Here is a 24,618-nt window from a genome sequence, read left to right as displayed (position 1 = left end):
GAATGTGCGCGGGCAAAACCGCGTCGTCATCGGTATACGCCATGCGTCTCGGGTGAACGAAGAATAATGGTGATGATCAGAGCGACACGAAGGTTCCCGCAAACAAAAGATAACAGCTCGTACGATCGTCGAGATGCGATATACGAAGGGAAAAATGAAGGAAAACGCGGTGATGGGTGAGAGTGGGTGGCTGGTCTGAGGGGTGCGGGTAGAAAATAGGCGTGTGTGCGCCGCAAAAGTGGCGAACGTGATATGGAAAGCTAACCAGCGTCGCGCGAGTGCAGCAGCGCGGCGGCTCGCACGAAGGTCTCTAAAGCCGATAATAATCTCATATGTAACCTGCGTGACGTCGTAAACGCGCCGTTGGCCACGTTTCGTTTTTCTTTCCTCCTCCCCCGACGACGCGACGTTTTTACCTTTCTTTCCTCGACCGCGACGTCACCGTTTCCTCTCGACCTCGCGAGTGCGGGCCGATAGCGATTGTTCTCCAATCGATGCTCCCACCGTTGTTGTTGTTGGAAAACTCCACCTTGACTTTGTCGGTCGCTCCTATCGCAGATGCGAAAACAACTGCAAGGAGAACGCGGCCTTTCTCCCTTTTGACGTTTAATGTTGACCTCCTATTGATAATCGATATCTCCTGATGTCACGATGATATCGCGATCAACGTTGCGTCGTCTTCCCTTTCGTAAATAAGACTCCGATATCGTATGTACACATAAAATCCTCCCTCCAGCTCGCAAATTAATTAAAAAGTCCGAGGAAAGAAGATCGCGTGTTTCTCTATGCAGTTTTCGGCGCCAATCATCGGTCCAGGTGTGAGAGGAATCGGAATTTTATCCACGATTCTTCGGCACAAGCGGTATCGTCCGTTTACCTCGAGGAACATCGGAATTTATACCGAGGATCGTTCCGGCGTCCCGTGCTCGTTATAATCTCGCGGCATCCAACGTCCGGTTTCACTTTCGCGGTTCGCGCGCGACATTGTCTATTTACAGCGAAGCAAATACGATATATATATATATATATATATATATATATATATATATATATATATATATATAACGAAATATGTATACGTAACGGAAAGTCGGGTGCGCGACGAGAACGGAACTGGAATGTTCTCGCGGATCACCGACCGCCAATAAACTCGATAGTCACTCGCGATCGGTAGCGCCAACGAGAGGCTCTCGGGCACCGTGGCACGTGGACAGCACGCGATATGCACGATCGATCGCACGCATATATTTAGTCCACCGGTTCGCGAATCGCGGATCGGCCTCAGTCACTTAAAAGTCCTCGAGTGACCAGCGGGCCGAGCGCGGTAGCGTGACCGGCCAACAAGAAAGCCAGGCCGATCCAACCGGTCGTGGTCCAGCCGCGATTCCTCGGCGGGACGCTTATGCGTATCATCGTGTCATCGTAATCTCGGCTCGACGATGGACCCAACGATCGGCTCCATCAGACGAGGGGCGTGCCGTACACCTCGTTCGTGTGTAGATTCTGATTGCTGTCGTTCTGCCTCGAGGCGCATTGCTGCAACAGAGAAAGCGCACGTGTCGGAGCTATGAAGGGATGAATTGTATCTCGCGATTCCCCGATGTATTGTATTAAACGCTGTATCGCGCACCTCGTGTGCTACATGCTCGAAACTAGATGTCGACGATCGCCATCTGCGTGAAATCGATTCGCGAGACCGTAAATAAATATAAATAAATATCATAATCAGTTACTCACTACCGACTGTACGAGTATATTCATATAAATAATTAAAGAATTATAAATTTATCTGTTATAAAATATAACGAAATATTAATGATCGCTTTAATACGAGCACAAATATTTATATAGAGCGAACGTAAAATATGCTAGCCGCATTAATAATTTTGTCGTGCAAATTGTATTGATTTCGATACGCGTTAAAAGTCGTCGGTGGGATAATACATAAAAGATTACGAACGATTTTGAACAATCACAGAGTAATTCTCATTTGCCGCCATCAAACGCAATTATATTTATCGATACACATTATCGATTTGCGCCCCGTAGGTATATTTTCCCACAATAAACTCCACCTCACATCGCACAATTTCGTGATAAATATTTAATTTCCGTCCATCCGTTCCGATGCATATAAAGATAACTGAATATACGTAGAATCCACTGAATTGTGCATCGCTTTGCAATGCAAATTTGGAAACGGCTCGATTACGGTTTTATGACGATCCTATACGTGCATAGCGAACGGCGGATGGTATGAATATCTGAGATATTATGGCAGCGTTATTTCGCTCGCGTTGAAAAAATGCTTCCGGCGTCTGACGAGTTGTCGCGCTATAAACCGGAGGGAAATGGGACAAATCGACATGACTTACCGCTTGCTTTCTTTCCCAGCTCTTCATCGCCGACTTGTACTTCTCGAACTCGTGACACCAGTCCGAATAAATTTTCTGGTAGTCATTGGACTTGGCAGGCGCCGAACATCTGTGCGCGTCCACGGTGATGTTGTACGAGCACAGGAGTGCGCCGCCGAGCCAGCAGTCGTATCTACCGGCGTCCTGCTCGTTCACGCCGACGATCACCAGACCCTTCTCCGAGGTCTCGATGAACTTGTCGCCGCCGGCGCCGTACTTGTACGCGATCTGGTACCTTCCCTTCTCTTTACTGTAATGGTACCACCGGACCTCCTGGTTCGCTAGCACCTCCGGCATCTTCACGAAGCAACCCAGGTGCACCGACTGGCCCCAAGTGACAACGAGTTTCCGTTTGCCGACGCTGCTGTCGCAAACGTCCGCCGTGGTGTTCGACACGTCTTGAAGAAGACTGCGCGAAAAAAAAAATCAGAATATTATTATAAGCGCGATTATGATTATGTCGCGAACACGTAACGCCGAACATTTATTCACATTGCTGTGAGTTGTTATTCCGAAATATTCCAAAATTGAATTTTGATTCGCTAACTGCAATTTTCTTTTTTTCCTTTATTTTATATTTTATTTTTTTATGCCTGTGAAAGTATTTCGTTTCACCAGACGGAAATGAATCTGCAGTAACTGAAATATACGATGCGTAAAATCGACGCGAATATTTCTGTTCCGAAATCTACGTGCCGTAATTTGTAATCAAGCGAGTAAATTATGACGAAAATCGAATATATTTTTCACTTTTTTTTTTGCAATATGCGTATTCATCTTGCGTAAAATTAGAGGCCACGCGCGTGTATTCGCAATTTTCCGGTCGTATTTGCAGAGAACGCGGTATAAGCACTTACCCTGGTTCGTAGGGTTTACACATGTTTGTGTCCTTATCCCATCCGCAGTACGGATCGTGGACACACCGCAGGCAATTGTCGTATCGCCGAGTGCACATTACCAGATCGATCTGCTTTATCCGATGATCCGATGCCACGTAGAGAGCCTTGTGCTCCTTCGAGATCTCCATCGCTTGTATGGGTTCGCCCGGTGTGACATCGAAAACATCCAGCAAGATCGACTGGGACTCGCCGTTACTGTCGATCCATTGTACAACCTTGTGAACGCGACCATCGCCTGTAACACGCAACGCGTGTTCACGCATTTTAACAATAACTTATCAGATCGCGTTTGTATTCATGACAAATATTCGATAGTTTGCTTACTGGAGCCGGCGTAGTAGACTGTATAATCCAAATCGATCCCCACGAAGTCGATGCGCAGCTTATCGACGACCAATCGCGTGAGCATGACGTCCCGCTTGTAGAAGACTGGCTTCTCGTTCTCGTGCGAAATCGCCGAGTCCATCAGCGGATGGGATCTTATGAAATTCAGGACGGTGTCCGGCAACGTCTCTGTGTCGTTGACACATTGGCCCGGACGCGGTTCTGGTACTTTGTTAGACAAGACCGGTAGCCATGCGCTACTGCTAGTTGCCTGCTCTTTGAACTTTCCGCGGAAAGCCTCTTGGATGGCGTCAATGTGGAAGGAACATATCGCGGAGCCCATTAGCCCGTTCGTCGATGTGGTAAAGGTACCATAGAAATGCGTGTCGTCACCCGGCACCTTATAAATGCTCTCTGAGCAAGGATACAATAATGTAATTACATGTCGATAGAATGTACCATTCGGAATGTGAACATAATAGAAGCGAAAATAGCTTTTCCTCCGCCAAAGACGAGGATTTTGTCGTTAAATATCAATGTTCTTTTTTTATTTAGAAAAAAATAACGACAAATACCTTAATAAATATTGAATTTTAAATGTCGCAAAAAAATAGAGATAAAAAAAGTTACACAGCGAAAAAGTATATATCTGTATATACATGCTGATACTCACGTATCTCGTTGAAATAAAACGGGAACTCGCCGGGTATCGAACAATTCAATCTGGCCTTGAGGTATGTGGCCCAATTCTGCGCGAGTATATTTTTACCGCCAGTGTCCCTCTTGCAAACTCTCGCCACACGGGAGTACACACTTTTACCGCAGTTTATGTACTCGACCGCGGTCTCGCGGAAGAAGAAAAACACGTGGCTGCCGATATCGTACGAGCCCACGAAATTCGGCTCTGAAAATATTAAGAAAGCGTGACATTAGCTCGACATTAAGCCAATATTTTCGAAACGCTTCGAAATCCGTTTCAATTCGTTATTCAATGTTTCTTCGACGCCGAGACAATATCTCGCAAAACTGTTCAGCCGAAATATTCCGACGAGCCCTAAGCTCAGCGTAATCTAGCCGTTAGCGTCTCCTCGTCCTACAGCGAAGTAATTGCTTCTAGAGCAGATAGTTCACGTAGATACTTCGTAATAATCGCGCACAATAATCGCAAATCGAGCATTCGCTACGGGTGGCGCGCTAGAAGATATCCTTGCCCGTTTCTATGCGTAAAAACTTTCATCGCCGAGACTGTTTCAGCTCTCTCTCTGTTCAAACGAGAACAATAATGTCCTCCGAATTCCGTTTAACCGCAGTCAGTTTGTAGCACAACGATATTTTGCCCGTTTCGGGAGAAAGTGGGAGAGAAGGAGAGGTAAAAAACAGAATTACATGGTAGAGCTAGATTAGAAACAATGCGCTTTGATTGCGTTTCTTGAGAACATTTCGTGATAATTGAAAAAAGAAATTGAATTCAATGGAAAAAATGATTTTGCAATTTCGTTGTTAGCAAAATTAATTTATAATTTTCTTAAAAATCTCTAAAATGCGATAAATAACCGAAAATAAATCGCAGTTTATCGAGATCCGGTTGCAAAAGCGGCACGGTGTGAGAAAACGCTATTGAGTGCGGCTTTATCACTGCATCTCGCGTAGTTGAGTTATAAGAGTTCGGTAGTATCATCTTCGAATGAGATAAGTTACGCGGAGAAAGAAATAACTTTCTAACAGTTTGTGAGCACAGACAGACGGCGGTTCCCGGTTGAGAAACTGAACTCGCTCGTGGTTATCACTCAAACCCGCCTCGGTTGGAAATAATACACTACGCGGATGAACTTCAGCTTGCCGATTTTCGACAAACGAAAATTTTGTATATATTCGCAGCTTCGGCTAAAAATTATTTAAATTCAACACGCATCGGCAGTATAAATCGTGCGAATTTTGTAGCGCAGCAGCTCGGCGCGAACGTTGTGGTTTAATCTTGGTGTAATTGCTTGTTGTGCCGAGGAAACTGATTTATTCCGCACAACGACGAAGTCAGAGTTTGGTGACGCGAGAAAATGGTGGAGAAAATCGAATTTTTTTCGCGTTTGAATCGTGTCGTCACCCGCCACCAGAGCCGGTCTCTCTCTCTCTCTCTCTCTCTCTCGTCAGTTTTACATTATGCAGCGGCACTCGGCTGGAGGCCGCCGCAATCTCCCTCACAGTTCAGCGATTAAATCGATTGTCTGACGCTTCGACAGTGGAAGTTTGATATATTGGACCAGTACAGGCCCGTGTAGATAGACGGAGACGGACCACGAGACAGAAGGAGAGAAATAATTTACCGAGGAGAGGAGACGTGGGGAAGCCTCTCGTAGCGAGATGACTTCTGACGGCCCGACGCCCGCGCCGTCGACGAACAGCGTACGATGGGATGTTCGAATATACTGAAAATGCTCGCTATTGCCATTATACTTTAAGAAGAGCCTCGTTACATCGCGATAAAAGAGACTTCGCGTTTTAAATGCAGCGGATGTTCGAAAGGAAGACGGTTGCGCTCTAATGTTCGAGCGTTCATTCCGGATGCGCGACGATCCGCGAAAGTAGACGTTCGTCAGCTAGTTATTCAGAGCTTGTTAAGTCCACTGCGTTCTACTCTCTATTTTTCTTCCCTCTTTCCGTCCGCGATTTACCTTCCCAGAGCCGGTTTTCCTTATCATGACCTCGCACCACGAACCGCATCAGTCTTCATTGCGTCTCCTCGCCTTGCCGCCGAGTAGACCGGGGAAGCGAGAAAGAGAAGTCGTGAGTGAGGAAGCGAGGACAAGGAGGAAGGAGGGTCGGAGAGTCGCGAAGATTATACGAGGAGTGCGCGTGGAGCCCATCCGTCTCTTCCGGTACTCTCGCCTGCTTTTAATCAACGCCTCTGTTAATAGACAAACTCGATGCGGAGAATGGTCCTTGATGGTGACGCTTGGTAGTCTTGCTTATAGGGTCTGAACGGAGGTCGCAGCCGGCAGCTTTGGAGGCGGAGGAGTAGGCAGAGACGAGAAAGAAGGATGTGAGAGAGAGAGAGAGAGGAGGGGGAAGAGAGGGTAGCGAAAGGGCTGCTAGCTCGAAATTAAACGACGAAACAAATGGCTAATCATGCGTCCCGCGGGAGGGCGCGAAAGATACAAAGTGGGACAAAGTCGTCCGTCCGTCCCCTCCGGTTTCCCCTATCGCTTGGATACCGCGACCCGACGACAGAGACTGAAGGAGCGGGCTCGAGTGGCGGCACGCTTCGACAGAGTGAGGAAAAGCGGAAGCAGCCCCCTCGAGAAATACAAAGCAACCATCTAACCGTCTTGTACCATTATTACGAGCCGGTATGTTGCGCATGAACACTCGCTGGCAAAGGATCGCGGTAAGACAAGGACGGAGTTAAAATTAATTCTTATCCTTAACAAGAGGTATTTTCTTCCCGACCGAAAGAAAAACATTGTAATAATTAATAGAGTAAAAACTTTAAATATTCTTTGTACATTTGACTCGGCGAACTAACGAACGAATGATATTCAATAAGAAATGTAAACTATTTGCGGAACAAGACTTTTTCGACGATCATTTTAAAACGTAGGCTGTCAAAGAGGATGGAGCAGGATTTCGATATTAAACGCTCGTACATAACTAAATTTTCGACGTATTCCTCGTGTCCCGTCACGACCGACGAACCTAACGAATCGGATTCTATTTACACTTGATCATCGCAAATCAGCGCGCGCTCTACGCTCCCCCACCTCCCGCGAGTTACGCTATTAAATTCCATGTCGGATTGTGTGTCTATATTCGACGCACGTCCTAATCTACATTTTCCAATTTCCTTGCCGGGCCGCTCTTGCCGCGCCTCTCACGTTCGCGTTCCGATAACGAAAAATCGAGAGGATCGCAATAATCCCGGCCGACGAATCAGAGAGCCGGTAAAACTGATTAAAGCTCTCCGGGCCTCCGAACTACGCGGGACTCTGGCGAGGAGAGAGTAGAGCGAGAAAGCGGTTTCCGGCGGACGGGCGGGGAAACTTTAACTTCTTCAGTCGGCTCGCTTTCTCTCCTTTTTCGAGAAAAAGGAGAGGGTACTTTCGTCGAGTACGCAGCGTTCGGGATGAGGAAGATCGCGTCGGGGTGTTATTTTATTACCCCGTTTGCAGAGAAAGAGAACGAGAGAGAGAGAGAGAGAGAGAGATCGTGCACCTCCTCTAACCGGTCCGATAGCGAACCTAGCGCCAACATCACCCTCCAAACTCCTATAATTCCACTTGTAACCCACCCTTCGTCATCTTCGTTCCCTTGCTTTTCCACGCGAGTCCTCCTCGTCGTCGGCGAGGAAGGCAATGGGTACCCTTGGAAAATAGGCGGGGCAGTTTATTCGCATCCATTTGAACCCGAAGTGTGTTCCTGGCTTGACGCTGAGGTCCTACTTCAAAGCACTCCCTGTCTATTTCCTAAGCAGCACCCTTCCTACGCGGTTTCTTCGGGAAGACCTGCTTCGCTTTTTAGCCGATCAAGCACGACTTCCCTCCCTCTTCTCGTTAATACTACGCGCTCTAAGCCTAATGGAAATTTCATTGTTGCCTCGACACACCGTAATTATCAGGCTTCGAGTAAAGGTTCCTCCTATGAAGTGCGGAGATCTAAGTATGTCTAGTAATGGTAGACGTAACGATCGATATCCGTACAAAGGAGAGACGTAATTATAGAAAATACGCGTTTGTAAAGACATTACCATTAATGTTAAAACACAGAAATATAAGTTCACGAAGTGTTATCTTCGATACGACGGAGTATAGATATTCTATTAAATTTAATTAAGCTTTTGACTAATATCTTTTGCGAAAAGAATACTCACTGTCGAGCCACTTGGAGTCATACTTGAGTGTCCTCTTGAAGCTGAACGCCTTGCGACCGGTAGTCAGATTGTAGAGATCCGTACGAAAGATTACAGTATCGGCTTTGGTGAACTCGGCGTTCGTACCGGAATAAAGAGCTGGCAGGTCTCCGGGATTGCCCTTCTCGACCCAGACCGCCGTCGAATTGTCCGCAGGGTCATAAGGACACTTTGCGATGCCCATTCCCACCCCCGGGACAAACTCGTGGCGTGGTAAGTGAGTCAGATTGCTCTGGAAAGAATATCATTTGGGGGACCGAAATCAGATAGGCACGGACAACAAAGGCATAAGCATAAAAAAGTTAAGTAAAATAACAGAAATTTTCTTTATTCAGAAGATAATAAAATTAAGAAATGAGCGTAAAATTATAAATTATAATAAAATTTCTAAAAATAAAAAAAACAACGATAGCCTTAGAGCAGATTGTGCAACAAATTTTATAAGATTTTAATATGTATATGCAATTATGTTTACAAGATTCAGTACCGAACGTCTTGATGTAATTTAACTTTATTTAGTAAGTATAATTTCCAGCAGTAGCTTTGGTAAGCAGCTGAATGTTATTATTACACGAGATGTTACGGCACACTCGGGAGTCGTAATGTTTAGCAAAGCGAAACTGCTGTATCTTTTGTCGTGTTGTTACACGGGTACTTAAGCGCAAGATTCATTCATCTGCCTGGCCGCTTTGATGCACTTTGTGAAACTTTGCAAATCACGTCGTGCGGATTTCTACTATTGCGATAATGCATGTAAATTTTCATTAATAACGGCATTATTCATTATATGGCTTTAAATATTTCGACGGGAATTAAATTGGAACGTACCGAAGAATGCGCGAGTGGCGGTGAAATTTATTCGTAACGCGAAAATTAATTAACGATATTATTTTCAGATGCCTCCTCGCGTTCTGTTATTAATTAATTAAATTAAGCGTAAAGCAGCACAAATCGGTGTGCGTTGCGCATATCACGCTGAATCCGTAATACATTTCAAGGGGAGTCGCGGATGTATTTAACATCGTTTCGCATTTTCCATTTCCAATAAACAAATGACAGCGTATGACAGCGTACGTTTAAACGTGCATATACATTTTTTTCAGCTCTTTGCCAGGCAAATCGTCGTTTTTAACAATTTCACAATCCAATCACAAACTGTCACGTATTACAAAATCAAATTTAACGAATTTATTTAGTATACATTGCAATTTGTAAGGTATAAAAGCAAAAGAGAATTAAACGATGTGAGAAAGAAATACAGTATTTGTTTCAATATTCTACTGTTGAGAAAATAAAAATAATCGCGAATATTGTAACTGAGAAATTGAATGACATTTAGATGATCGACGATACTTAACATTTTTTATGCACACTTTAAGATATTTGCTCATTTCTTTTCTTTGAAAAATCTTACCGACTATAATTAATTAATATATACAATTTTTTAAATTAACAACTATACAAATACTTTTCACAAATGGTAAAGTATATGTAGAAGTTAATGATTTTTAAATATTTGTAAAAATGATGAAAATTACACGCAAACACGAACGACTTATGGTCTGACATAAGGAATCAGAAAACAAGAATGTGTGTTAAATGTTTATCTAATAAAGACAGATAAAAAAAATAGAATTAAAGGTATATTAATAATTTTATTTGTTTTCTATATACAAAGTAATATGAAAACTTACGTAAATCACCCAGTCCTTGGGTGAATGCGCGTTCGTCCCGCACATGTAAAGCCGATTGCCGTCTCCCATCGGCTGTATCACTCTTATATGGTTTCGGCAGTCGAAATGCTGGAAAGAGAAAGGTCGGAGGGAAAATTAAATTCGGCGATGCGACGCGCGACATGGGCGATGATAAAATCGTTGCAGACAATAGTGCATAGTGCGCGTAGACGAGTTCAATACGCCGCTAAAGTTCCCTTCGAACTCGTCGGGAAAGGCGAAAGATCGCGTCGCGTGCGCGGCAGAGGCGTCGCGCGGTCGATCACGTCGTGCGCGTATTTCGCGGCGAATCGGTGCACGGGAAATGAATTGGCTTTGTCGTCACGTAGGGAATATTTGCGTGGACCTTACACCTCGACGACGACGCGTATACGGTGCATACGAATGAAGCTGTGATAAGCGTGCGCGAACGCGCGCCCGCGCGCGTGTCTACGAGGCAGAACGCGATCGTGCTCGTTTTATCCTGCGACCGTGGTACCGCGATTTCGAGATATGAATAAAAATGGACGCGCGTTAAAAAATCAGACCTCCTGTTAACTTTAATTTTCGGCCGAGGATATATGATGACGGCGATTTGGGAAAACTCGCGTCACGTCTCCTCACTTGACACGCTACGACATTTATGCTAAGGTTTATTAAAATTCATCTGATTAAAGTAGCTAAGATAAAAAAGACCCTGTTTAAGAAAATTTTAAATATACTTGTACATTAAGAAATTAAGATACGGAACGATAAGAGGCTGATGCAGATTATTCGGAACGAAGAATGCTTGCGTTGAAGATACAAATGAGATACATTCTCGGAGTGACACCGAGTTGACATCGCGGTGTCTATTAAAAAAGCGAGCTCGCGTCTTCCGTTTCGCCGTTGCGCGCCCTCAAAGAAACCGGTCTTTTTTTTTTTCACAGCACGTCGGCTATTCGTGACTTTTTCCCTCTTCGGCGTTTGTACATTCGACGTCTTTTTCTGCAATCACAATTCTCCGGCGCTCCTGTTTCAGGGCGCACTCGGGCCAGTTTGACGGTACCGGAAAATTAAAATTTTTTTCAAAGACGGCGCACAATGAGAACGAGAGCGCAAACCGAAAACTGTGAGAAAGAAAACCTACCTCCGATTTGCCTTTCGACACGCAATTCGCCACGTTGCTGGGTTCCAAATTTAGAGCATCTCTCTGCAACAAAGAGAACACATAAATTACATCAGAGCGTATCGTAAATTAAAACAAAATTATTAGAAAAACTTTGGGAGATCATATATCACATACATATGCATACGCATAATATTTGTTGCAATATAGCTTAAAAATTTGATAAAAAACTTGAATATTTTACATCGAGAGACAAGTTTTCTATTTCGAAAGCGACCCCGTAATTATTTATCTTTCGAGGGAAGTCTGTAGGACTGCTCCCCTTTGTAAGTGTCCCTTTTTACACGGTCGGTCGTTCGACACGCTCGACCTTACAAGCAACGTTGGAAGTGCATACTTCACATTTTGCGAGTCTTGTGTTGCACCAGCCGTTGCAACAGCTCCTTGTATCGCGGCTGAAAAGATGCTAGAAGCGCGCCGGAGAATAAGGTCAATATTCGAGGCTTGAAGAGAAGATTTTCACGCGAGAAAAGATTACGAAACTTCCCTTCTTTTTCTCCTCGCTTTGAAATGCGTTCCTAGTGTTGTTCCGGACAGGAACACGGTCTCTCTTTCCCTCATAACAGCAAGGCATTCTATTCCGGAATGTGACGCGATGTCCTTGCGTGAAAACATTTAGGAATAAACGAGTTTCGCAAATGCACGCTCGTTGTAATGGTCATGCCGCGCAACGACTTCTCACCCCCAACATTGCGCTGCTTCTCCACGTCGGCGGAATATGATCGCAGGAAGTGGTTTGTTTGGTCGCAAGGTCAATCGTCCGAAACGCACCTCGGACCTTAACGATCGATCTCCCGGGGACGTCGCGTGCCGCTCCGTCCGGGAGTGTCACGGCCAGAAACGGCGTCGATGTTCGACATTGTCCCCGGCCGAAACGGTAAGGGTGAGTTCGAAACGGCGCGGCGTTCCCGGACGTTGATCTACGACCAATAAATTACCGAAAGAATCGCCCCGCGTCGCGATGGCCGCTCGTGACGAGTGGTCACGGACGAGAGTAGACGACGTAGGACGTTAAATCATAGCAATTTCCACGAGGTACAATCACAGGGTCCGTGATTCATCTCTCCACTTTCGAGAGAGATATTTCGAGTGGTGCGTCTCGTGGCAGTTAACCGAGAACGTATCGCTCGCGGTGTAGTGTCGTTTGCAATTTTGCAAACCGGAGTGAATGAACTCGGCGCCAACGGTAACGCACTGAAAATCCCCGCATTGCGGAGCAGATAAATATACAATATTGTTTCTACATATACGATTCGCTGAACTCCGAAAGTCACATCCTATGCACAATTTGTCGGATGCGATGTACGTTGGCGAGAATCCAGGCGGCGCGGTTGAAGTGCGGATGCGAACATGATTTACCGGCGGCGTACGACGACGGTGTACATATATGCGCGATCGCAATATTCACAACGGACCCGGAATGTCCCATTATAAGTATAATCCACTTACAAACAGCGTCGCGTCTAGCAGTTCCGCGCGAGTAACGCGCTACTCGTGACTACAGGCGTAAACTTCGACTCGGAGTTTCCGACGTAAGCGCGTGTACGCAACACGAAATAATGGCACGGTGATAACCGGCTACTCGCAACCATCTTATTCGCTCGTGTTATCCGTCTTCATTTGGCGAGCTGCCATCGAACCGTATTCGATCTTGCTCGGGAAGATTCGCCCGGAGTGCGCGCGAGTTCCACCTTGGAAGAACCGTTAAAATCATTTACGATGGTTTCCGTACCGTCCGCGTGGACGTTGATAACGACGTATTACTCGTTAAGCACCGCAGTGCATTAAAGCGCCGGTGTACACAGCCGGTAGCTCGGCGGTAATTAAAACCGGAGCAATTCCCGGTATCCGCGCTCTTGCCCGTAAACCCCACCCGCGGATCTTCTCGTTATACTAATCATTACAATTCCGTAAGCTTGGCACGAAGATGGGAGAGCGCGAAGACTGCGAGAAATGGGCGAAAGACGGTCGGCGGATGGAAAACCTCGCGGCAAAGACGAAGAGATAAAAAGCGAGAAAGCTTTCAAATCTCGCGCGTTCTTCCGCAAAATACACTGGCATTACAATAACGTGACTTTTTAAAGCCAGCCGTAAAACGTAAAGAATTCTGATTTCGAGCGCGTGGATTACGCGCATTCGCTTTTAATCGAGTATACTAACTGGCGTTGTTACGCGTTTATTCGGTCAAGTATGTCGTTAGCAGCAATCTCGTAAAACGCGGTTGTCACCATTTTAATTGTTATTCAATTCGAGAGAGAGAGAGAGAGAAATCGAAGAATCGTTGGGATCAAAAACACGTATGCACGTATTTCTTCTCGTAATACAAATTCGGGCGCTGGAGATCTAAAAGGTTACACATAGGTGCAGCTGTCGGCAATAATATTGTCACCAAGCCACGATGCATCATTTTATCGCGCCGCCTACGACGCCATTAACTTTATAGCATCGGAGCGTGCCTCTCGGCATGCAAACGCCTCGACTTCCATTACCGGCATGATACGCCGACTATTAAACAGAAATATCTCCCATCACCTCTCCTCGCCCGTCGGTGTATGCCCTACTCTAAACTCCGGGAATCCGACTGTCGCGGATTTTCCCCTATCATTTCGCCGCGACAGGGTGTGAATGTCACATTACCGCTTTTCATTAACGCATCCGCGCGTTCTACGTTATTACCTCGAGTATGCAAGTATGCAAGTTCGTAGAGTGTATTTTGCAAAATTTTCTTACATTTTCAATTGGAAAATTTATGAATCGATCAAATAACATCGAAATCTCAAGAATATTGCTTCGAAATTGTCTCGGAAAGAAAAAAATCAAATTTACGTCCCATTTCGACTGCGCTTGATTCTTTATACTTATGCGCGGAAGCCTCTCTCATTCGCTTCCTCCGTTGGAAGGCTTACGAGTTGCTGAAGCGTACGGCTTCAGACTTTCGGTATTCGGATTGATTAAGTTCTTGGCAAGGTGACGGCGTTACGATAGGGAAGCGCTCAAAGGCTGTCATTGCTCGTGTGCTCGTTCGTTCGCTCGACCTCGTCTTTTCCTTTCTTCATTACGCTTCGAGCTTAATCATCGTTGAAATTCGGGCGCGTTGAAGATTTGTGTGTGTGTGTGTGTGTGTGTGTATGTACGCGCGCGTATGCAATTCTGCAGTATGGTCAGAAACGGCTTGCAGATGATTAGCTTCCTCGAAACGAACGTACTATGCAGTTCGCGTGCCTCAGCCTTTGTCGACGCCGTTGATTTTTGCCTTTTCAGTTTACTGCTTCCAGTAATACTGGCGCCGGGCAATTACAAACGTAGCATTGAAGACACACAAGCGGGTAGTAATTATTTCCGAGCATGACTCATTCCGAGATGATTATGTGAATCACTAAACTATTCTTTTAATTTGCTTTAATAGAAATGTTACAATTTTTCGCTTACAATCTGTAACAATAAAGTAAAATTAGTGAAGCTATCTTTTTATCTTAAAAAAATACACGTATATATATTTTATGAACGCTTCCTTTCTTATGGCAAATAGAAAAACATTCATCATGTGAATTAATCTTTTAATTTGCACAAATAGAAAAGTTGCGATTTTATGTTATAATCTGTAACAATAAGTGAAAGGGCGCTATCCTCTTAAATAATAAACAAAGTACGCGTATACATTATATTTTATGCATACTTCCTTTCTCTGCTGGCAAATAGAAAAACATTTACGCGGATCAAAGTTCTTATCAACGTCAGAGGGAGATGGAGAAAGTGGAAGATCGGCGCGTATGCAAGGAGGAGGATGAGGAATCGTATAATTTACCGTGCTAAAATATTAAAGGTAGAAGACTACTGTGGCATCCCCGGGGTATCGACACCCCCTAACCTCGGAAACTCGGAGGAACGTAACGGTACCTGCGAGGCTCCCTTAAAAATTCACGAGTCGAGGCCACCGCGGCGCTTTTTATCTCATCAAATAGTAATGTCGGACATTGGACCGTTAGGAGACGGAGTCCCCCCTCAGGCTCTCCTGATCACGCGCCACCTATACTGTCACGGTGTACCGAGGGGGAAAACTTTAATACGTCCTATTATTTTTGCGTCGGACAATTTGCAAAAATCTTTGCACGTTTTCGAAACTGTTTCTTTTCTCCGTCGTGTCGAATCTTTTTATTCAACTGACGCGCTTTAAGAAGAGCACCTCGATGGTACGATCGAAACGTGAATGGTATACGAAGTAAGAGCGAATGCACTCGTGATAAATTCATAAAGAAATGACGTACCGGCATCATATTGTCCCTTTAGCGGCGGATGATTTCTACATCCTTGATTCGCAGTCGTGTCAGGTGGTAACCTTCGTTACGCATAAAATTTTCGCGAACTGACCTGACGTTTCAGCAGGACGAAAAGTGCCTTTCGTTGTCGATCGGCGCCGTAAGTCACTTTTTCCTAATGGAAGCCGTCACTCCGCACCTTTTCGCCCTGCCGCAGCCTCGCACGGTTGGAGACGCGCGGAAGGGAAAAAAGGACGGGAAGGAGCGAGAGGACCCGGGATTCAATCTGCATTCAATATTGATTCCAATCCGATATCGTGGATTTCCATTTTTGTGATTTACTTCTTATGCCAGCAGCGTCAGTACTATCCGTACTGCGAAAGAGGGTGTTTTTCGAGGGTCAACCCCAATGCATACCGATGCCGCGTCGTCATCGATCAAATATCGAGCGATAAATAATCTGCTCTCGCGGTGATACACTTCGCTCCCCGGATTCCCGCCGGTGCGTCGCGCCGACAGATCTCCGCTGAGCGATCAGCTTCCTGCGGGGCAACAGAAGGCTTTTCGGTTATTCGTATCAATTACGGTAAGTCAATGAACTAGAAGGAATTCCTTAACGACTAAAGTTCTAGCACGTTGGGAAGTTCGCGAAGGACGTAGCTGCTTCCGTCCGGAGATAAGAAATTATCGATTTGATTTCCACCGTGGCGCAGACGCGCGTAACATGCTCCGTTAAATCCGCTCGGAATCGCACCATAACGTTGATAGTCCGCTCTTACGTTTTGTCATTTTAGTACCTATTTATATTTATCACCGTCCCACCCGGATAGTTCACGAGTGCTCATTTTAGTCCGCGATTTTATAACCGCGTGAGCAACGTCCTCATTAGCTTAAAAGAGCATTCATCGTAAGAACCCCAGTCCAAACTCCTTTGAACAATTTAGAATCGTTCGCGCGGTTCTCGTCGTTGCGCCGTAGAATGTTTCGAGCACCAGCGGTATTCGCTCGTCTTTTTTTTTTTTTTTTTCGACGAGCGTTTTAATGGCAGTCTGGGACGAAGCATTTTGCACGACGACGACGGCGGCAACAAGGACGACGACGGTGGAGGGTCTGTATGGCTATTTAAACACTTTCACCATAAATTCGCAAGAGAAGGCACTCTAGTCTCGCTCGCGCCGTGCAATGCCTTTCCTTTCGCACGACTGTTCTCCTGTTCTACCTCTTTTTACTGCCAACCACGTGCACGTATCATGCCTTTTCTTGCGCGACTCGTGATTCGCACGACAAAAACGAACGACGTGAATGAACGCGAGGAATGTACAGAGAAACGGAACAATTAATAGCGATTAAGAGCGATTCCGAATCTGTTTATAAGATGTTATAAGAAAGATAATGCGTCACAAGATAATGATGAAAAATAAATTAATAAAATAACTTTGTTCTTTAATCCATTGTAGTAATTTACAAAATACAGAATATTGAGTTTTTCGTACATTTGCTCTAAACAAAAATTCGATTATCAAACGAGAACGGACAAGTTTTAAATAACGGAGAAAATGGTAATGTGGACCGAACTTTGCGGAACAGCGATGTCTGCGAAGGTGGCGACGAAGATCGAAGAGGAAGTGCTGTTGACAGTCACTTCGTCGAGTAATAAGGGCAGTTTCGTAGTCTGCAATTACCAACGTCGTTGAGGAACACCATCTGGGATGAGTCTGGTAGTGAGCTCCGTCGAGGATCCTCTGTTTACAATTTCGGTGTTTGCTCGACGATTGCAGGTTTTCCACCTCAGACATGGACTAAGAAACAGGAACCGCCGGCGCGTTTCACTCCCGGAGCGCAGTTTCTCTCGCGTCTTTCGTTCTTTCATTTGTTTCGCTTCACGTCCTCGCGCACTACAAGTTTCTGCTCGCCTGATTTGCGCGAGATGGATGGAGAAGAGACGTATCGAGATGTATAGAGGATTCGATCGAACATCTTCGTGACACACCTGTCGTGATTCCTTGGTACGCCAAAAATCCGCCGGAAATTACGAGCGGCAGAGACTATGAGAATGTAACGAGCGTGAAAAAACGAATTACCGGTAGAAGTTTTCCGCAACTTGTACCTGATGTTAAGGATATTACAGAGCGAAAGGAGTCCCGCTGCTGGCCCGAGGGCAAATTCATTTCTGGTACGCGCAAAGTTGGTGCTGCAAGAGCAAATAAAGTGGGGGGAGGGGAATAGGAAAAATTAAGAAAATGGGAAGTGTATACAACGAGTTGGAAAATTGAGAAACAAGAAGTCCGAGCGGAAGTTCGAAAATTTTTCATTTCGCGCCCATCCGTTTGCGTTGTCCTTTGCCCCTACGAGCGTATACTTTCCGCTTGATTACGGGAGGAGAAACTGATTTATAAAGCCGCATCTGGTGAGACGCCGAAGAAAGTGCGACCATTCGGTAATCTGCTCGCGACGAGCTTGCGAGCGAGCAATATACGATAGAGGGACACGTTGCACAAGAAAGCCTTGTAATTAATTTCTCGTCGAAACGCGCGAAGCGAGAGCCTGGAAGACGATACTCGCGCTTAACACCACTTTCAATATAGCCTGTAAATATATCGGCGCATAATGTAATTTACCGGCTTGTCGATAACGTTACGATGTGTATATACTATTTATGTACTTCGCAAGAACCGCTCGTACACGATAATCAGCTTTAGATGGTCCTAAAAGGGGAACGTACTTCTCACGCGCGTAGAATATCAAAGAATAGCAGGCGAGTAATAAAAATACCGGCTGGCAAAAAATTTTATATTAAATAAAACTTGTAACACCTGACAGTGTTAAGAATAACAATTTCATTTCTCATAGTATATAGTATATACTGGCTGTCTGTATTGTCGGAAATTTTATTTTACAATTTCGCATTCTTCTAATTCCGTGCACTGCGAAGATGGACGTACCACGTTTATCTTTTAAAAGTATTTAAAAATTCAAAGGCATTAAATCACCAACGTCACGCCAATTTTGGGACAACCTTCCATTTGTTGACGGACGAGGGTAGTTGCCAAACTGAAATTTCGCTACTGGTCTCGTACCGAATTCATTGTCGCAATAAACTCCGCGTCGCAGGGGGGCAAGTGCCCATCCGTCCCCAGTTGAGAGGGCTGGTGAGACAAGGCGGACGCGACGAGTTTAGGGATAGACATTCCCGAGGAGAAGGGAGAGGTGAAGGAGGAAGACAAGGAAGTTAGGTATACACGTAGCGGCCCGGTGCTAAATGTATATTTAATACCATCATTTTAGGAAGCAGCGCAGGGGGCGGCCGTTTATATTTCAGATGTCGGTGAAATTGTTTGCTGGCGCGCGAGCGCGTCGTCCACGTCGAGCACGTGCCGTCCTGTATCGGCCACGTGCACCTGCGTGTACGTGGCGCGTACGTGGAATGTCAAGTGTGTTCTCCTCAACTTCCGCACACATCCGGATTCTTTCAATCGAACCACCGTATCCTACTCGCGATTTTACAGCCGTGTAAATCCCAAGGAAAGCTCCTTAATACTTCAGTGCCGTCGAATGAACCCGCGCCCTGGTTCGGTCCATCGGTCTCAGACCAATCTCCCGCGCCGGGCGATTTTCGTGCAACAGCTCTATAGATATCGGATAGGTGCCCGTTACGGGTATATAGGCGATCGTTGTCGGCGAGACGTTCGATCCCCACTCCCGATTGGACGTTGCTTTATTGGACGTAGCGGTGGTTTATAGATTTCGATTTTCTCCGCGAGCCCCGCGCGTTTGACTTTTACTCCATTTACCATCCTTCTCGCGCGCACCCTCCACCCGCGGACGCTTCCTCCAATCGCTTCCTGCTTCTCCCATCTCGAACTGCCGCATGCTTTATTCACGGCGCGGCCGAGCTCGTCTCGATCAGGCATCCAATGTCGGAATTCGTTATGCGATCAACGATGGACGACTCCTTTCCCGCGATGGCCCGATCGATACGCTCGTATTGCCGATCGTTCGAGATCGATCAGTGCGATTCCGTCTTACTGTAATGCCGTTGCGCTGCAAATCGACTCGCGCGCTCTTCCTCCCCCGTATTGCACAAACCTGAGTCTCGGTGCAGATGTAATACGCGCGCGCGTAAAAAGGTGAACCCGAGCGAGACTAGTCTTATCGTTCGATGCACGTCCTCAAAGACTATGATAAAGATACAAAAATCGCACGAGTGCACGCCCGCAGAAGCGGAATTGCCCGGTTTGCCGGTTATAGCTCAAAACCATAAAGCGGTTAATGCTGCTATATTTCCACCGAGCATGAATTTACTCGAAAAAGTTATTCTCTCTTCCGCTACGAAAAACTATTTCCGCATCAGCTATCTTATTTATTTTCTAAGCTGCGCAACTGAAACGTAATTCATAAATAAAAGCATCATAGTCGAATGATCCTCGAATAAACGTATCCGAAATCTTCCTAACACAAATCTACAGTCTAGCTAATAAATCTACTGAATGTGCGGTTCATCTTGGACAATCGCCAATACGCTCGCGATCGTAAACTTCGTCTATAGAAATGCGCGTTAATTACATCGACCCGTTATGCTGGACGTTCTTAAAATGCCAAGGAGGGGGGCGGGGGCGAAAATACGTGCAACTCGCATGTATTCTTCGGGCGTCGTGCAGAACCGTCCCTTTGTAGGATATGCGAGCTTTTAAAGCTCCAGGCCGTCTATTCTAGCCACGTACTATAACTCGCTTGGAACGCGTGCGGTCCCTCAGGGCGGACGCACGAAACGTTTCTTCCCCTTATGAAATTGTAACAGAGGCAGGATTAGCATGGGACATTGTCTCCCGAGCGAAGGGTAGGTTTACGTTGTAGCGATGTTATCGAGATCGACCCGACTCGACCAGTCTCGAATGTATCCGAATTTCCATTCTCACTTTCTCTCCCGAAAATATGTTGTTTTAAATGTACATCTTAAATTTCGGAAAATATAGCCTTTCTATTACTCTTGTTGTTTTACGCAGCTTATTCGAATGTAACCAAATTCGATTACCGTCCGAATGGAAATTTATGGAAAAAAATGGGCCCCGAACAAATAGTCTCATATTTTAAATGAATTCAGAACAAGACGTGAAATTAATCGCTGTACACTGAACAAATTGTATTCTCGAAAAGAAAAAAAGATTCTTAATTCATTCTTAATAGAATAGATAAGAAAATATGTTTCTTTTCTAAAATATTTTTTAACGGTAAGAATATATTCTTTCTTACCCTGGATAATGAATATTTTATACAATATTTTATTTAGTAATTGCAACAATTATATCGATATAATTTGACATAGACAGTACAGCACACAATATTTGATATTCAAAACCATAAAACATTGTGATATTAAATAATGGATAGATAATAAAAAATCGTCCTAGACAACATATTTTAAAGATCAGATATTTATAATTTTTATTGGTTTATTTATTTTTATATTTAACCTTTATGATTGCGGCAGAAGATGTTTTAATAATATGGTTCAATAAAAAATTAATTTTCTTTTATATTGTGGAACATCAATCCTAGAATAAATTCTATAAAATCCCTCAATTAATTTTTATATATTTTTATTCAAAAATAAGCTCTGCTACTGATCTATCCTTTAGAAAATTTTTTGAATGCTTATTTTAGAAGAAACTGTTATAAAAATAAGAGGAAATTTATAAGTTAAGAATACAATAATTTTTTCAATGTAGTTTATTATATTCGTCGTATTAAAAATCACATTAAAAACGAATATTTAGATAATGATTAAACTTTTTTCGCCTTTCATTATTCCTCGCCTCAGTGCCATGCTTCTTTTTAACATTCCCGCTCGACTTCTGGAGTATATATATATATATACTCCAGAAGTCGAGCGAGAATTATATATATATATATATATATATATATATATATATATATATATATATATATATATATATAAGCCTTCAAGTCGATCTGACCCCATTCGACATTGTATCTCTCTCACAGCACCCGCAGCGATCCTTCCCTGCTTCTGGCAGCCGGACGATCATCATGCATATATGTAAAATGCAAAATTGTATCATCCTATACGCACGGTATTCTTTCTTGCGTCTCCGCCTCACGTCCACGTATCTCGCTTTCCAGTTTACCCCACGACAGCATCCCCCGCAGACCGAAATGCTCCAGGGACTCAGCAGAGAGAACGAAAGAAGGGAGTCGGTTTCTGCGGTCTGCTCGAGCCCGCGTTAACGTTTTACGGTCAAATACGAGTGAAAATCAAAATTCCATGCCCGTTAATTCTCAATGGAGTCGAACTCCATGGTGGCAACACATTGCGACCTCACGATACGATTTCATTGTAACCGAGCCGAATGGATCGCGGACTAGCGAAATCAGCGATAAAATTTGCAAAAAAAAAAACCAAATCTAGCAAAGTTCGATGAACGTTTCCATGTTTTGTAGTACACACATCGATGTGATTTATCATTTAACGCATATTACATTATACAACATACTCGTAATTAAGAAATAAATTATTTCCCGCTGGCAATCGTCGGAATTATTTTATCGTTGTATCATTTTCTCTAAGTTCAAAGTGCATGTGGCCACAACTTCGTCGCTATCGTTGACACATTTTCGCGTAAGTTGCCCAGTGGAAACCCAGCATGTGGAACGCAAGTTACGTTCGTGCAAACTCTATATCGCTCCGCGGTGAACGCTCCGCGGAGTAACTTGGGCAGAACGGCCGTGTCGAATAACTCGCGCGTGTACATCAATTCGCTCGGTGTATCTATTTAATGATCACGAGCGAAACGCCCGGAGGCGAGGAGCAACTATTACGCAGTGCTTCGACATTTTCGCGTCTCCGCTCCGGTTTCTGTGTGCCCAGTGACCGCATTGTCATCCACGTTAAAATTAGTTTCAGCGCTACCACAAGCATCTGGCACGAAGACCGACAAAAAACGACTGGAGCGACCGTGCGTTTTCTCTCTCTCTCTCTCTCTCTCTCTCTCTCTCTCTCTCTCTCTCTCTCTCTCTGTGTGTGTGTGTTTCTCTCTTGTTCGAAGGGTGCACGTTTTTCATTCTTGCGACAGGTGGTGGATTTAACGATACAAATATAATTGTATTTTCGAATCGTCGTTTCTTTGTACATATTGGAGAATTGTTTCATTGTTTTTTTATTTTTGTCGATCGCCTTGTCGATCTGCCTAAAAAATAACTTTTTCTTCTTCCATCCGAGTTTTTATGTTTAAGTTAGACAGGATGAAAAAAAAACAATAATCTCGTGAACTTTTAATAAAAAAAGCGATAACGTATCGATCTTTTTGCTGTTAATATCTTTTCCAAGAAAGAATACGCTCGCTATATATGGTAAGGCGATAATCAAAATTGTCTACAAGTTTCTCTCGAATAAAACGTTTCGCTAGATGTGTACATTGATTGTTCAAAGTGTTTTGTTATACCATTCGAGGATTCTTCACCTCCTTCACAAGGAAAGTCCAAGGTAAACCGCCTATTTTCTCGAACAGTAGAAACCGACACTGTAAAATCGCGATAACGCGCAGAAACTTCAACGTTGCACCAAGTATCCGAAGATACGAACTTCTTGCCGGAAGCTGTAGGTCGAGGCAGGTGGAGGAGTACGAGGTGATTTTCCAATCGAGCCGCGGGGCGTTCGTTGTCTCTCCGAAGGGAACAAATCGACGAACAATGTCGACGATCGGATTTCGTCCTGGACGGAGTCAGCCGAATGAGCGGGATCGTAGATAGCCACCGCCAGGTGGAAGCGACTCGTCGCATCTTGTCGTAAACGGAGAGGGTTAAAAAGCAATTTTCCCTTTCCCGGACCGAGCGTCTGGCAGCTGACCACCATTCCTGACGCAGAGGCATCGAAGGCGAGATCTCGACGTAGCAATTTTGATTCAATCTCCAGCAATCGAACGCGTCGCGTTTGCTAAAATCCACTCGACAGCATATATATACATATTATATACGTAAAAAAAATATATATATATAATTCGCAAGTGCTTCCTTTATACATTATAAACACTCATAACAATTTATATATATACTTTTTTTTTCTTACAATGAATAGAATATGCTCTCTAAGTTTGTCCATCTATTTCTGAAAAAACTTTTATGTATATACGTATAAAATCATGTTTTGAAAATAACAAAATAAAAATTGTCAAAAGGAACGACACGGTAGGCAAAATATTTCTGTAAAAACCTCGTAATTAAAATGCATTCTTAATTGTTTATATCTTGGACACAATTTGTACAATACGCAAATATGCACTTTGCGAGTAGAGTGTATGAGCTTTTAAATCCCGCCGGGCGAGAGGGAGAGCGTGGAAAAATCATCGTACGATTCGTTCGCCTACAATGGATCGCTTAGCCGGCAGATATGCGTCAGCTGTCCCGATGACGTCGGTGTCGTTTCGCTCGGCTATGCATGATTGACAGTTTTATGGGGACGAGCGGAGCCCACTTTCCAAGTTACGATCGGGGTCTGGTTTTATCGCCCCTTCTTCTCTTCAAACGGGGACCAAACATTATGCGACATTTGATGCTAATCAATACGAGGACGACCACGGGGTGGGGGAAAAGAGCGCGTGTAGTACCAAGTTCTTTCTGAGATTTACTGGCAAATGAATTCTTTATGTGTTTAAGAAAAATGAGAGACAGAGCTTATAGATGGAGCTCTGTCGATGGAATTATTAAAATTATATCCCACTCATTTCAAGTTCAACAATTTTAACGTATTATGAGAAAAGACTGTTATATATCCTTATATTGTAAAATATAATTTTACAACGATCTCCTTTTTTTAATATATTAAAATTAAACATTTTATCGCTCGTATTATGTAATTAAAAGTTATAAATCTCGTTAAAGTTCTTTCGATGAAGCTAGTCGCTTCTAGAAGCTTCATCGAAACTGAGGAG

At 44.3% G+C, this 24,618-nt stretch overlaps 1 protein-coding gene across 8 annotated transcripts in view; it reads right to left on the bottom strand.

Annotated features, from left to right (window-relative positions):
* Positions 1-1,078: 1,078 nt before the first annotated feature.
* LOC105833132 (semaphorin-2A) overlaps positions 1,079-24,618 on the bottom strand; it is a 325,878-nt gene continuing 302,338 nt past the window's right edge. For all 8 annotated transcript variants that reach the window (XM_036283108.1, XM_036283119.1, XM_012674605.3 and 5 more), the window contains 8 exons: positions 11,379-11,441; positions 10,232-10,339; positions 8,499-8,769; positions 4,311-4,541; positions 3,638-4,051; positions 3,272-3,548; positions 2,376-2,823; positions 1,079-1,536 (listed from right to left, as the gene is read on the bottom strand). In XM_036283108.1, the coding sequence (XP_036139001.1) occupies positions 1,462-1,536; positions 2,376-2,823; positions 3,272-3,548; positions 3,638-4,051; positions 4,311-4,541; positions 8,499-8,769; positions 10,232-10,339; positions 11,379-11,441 (1,887 nt within the window). In that variant the 3' untranslated portion in view covers positions 1,079-1,461. The remainder of the gene's footprint in view (positions 1,537-2,375; positions 2,824-3,271; positions 3,549-3,637; positions 4,052-4,310; positions 4,542-8,498; positions 8,770-10,231; positions 10,340-11,378; positions 11,442-24,618) is intronic.

Source organism: Monomorium pharaonis, chromosome 1 (assembly GCF_013373865.1).
Source record: "Monomorium pharaonis isolate MP-MQ-018 chromosome 1, ASM1337386v2, whole genome shotgun sequence".
NCBI lineage: Eukaryota > Metazoa > Arthropoda > Insecta > Hymenoptera > Formicidae > Monomorium > Monomorium pharaonis.
This window is presented reverse-complemented; position numbering and strand designations above follow the sequence as displayed.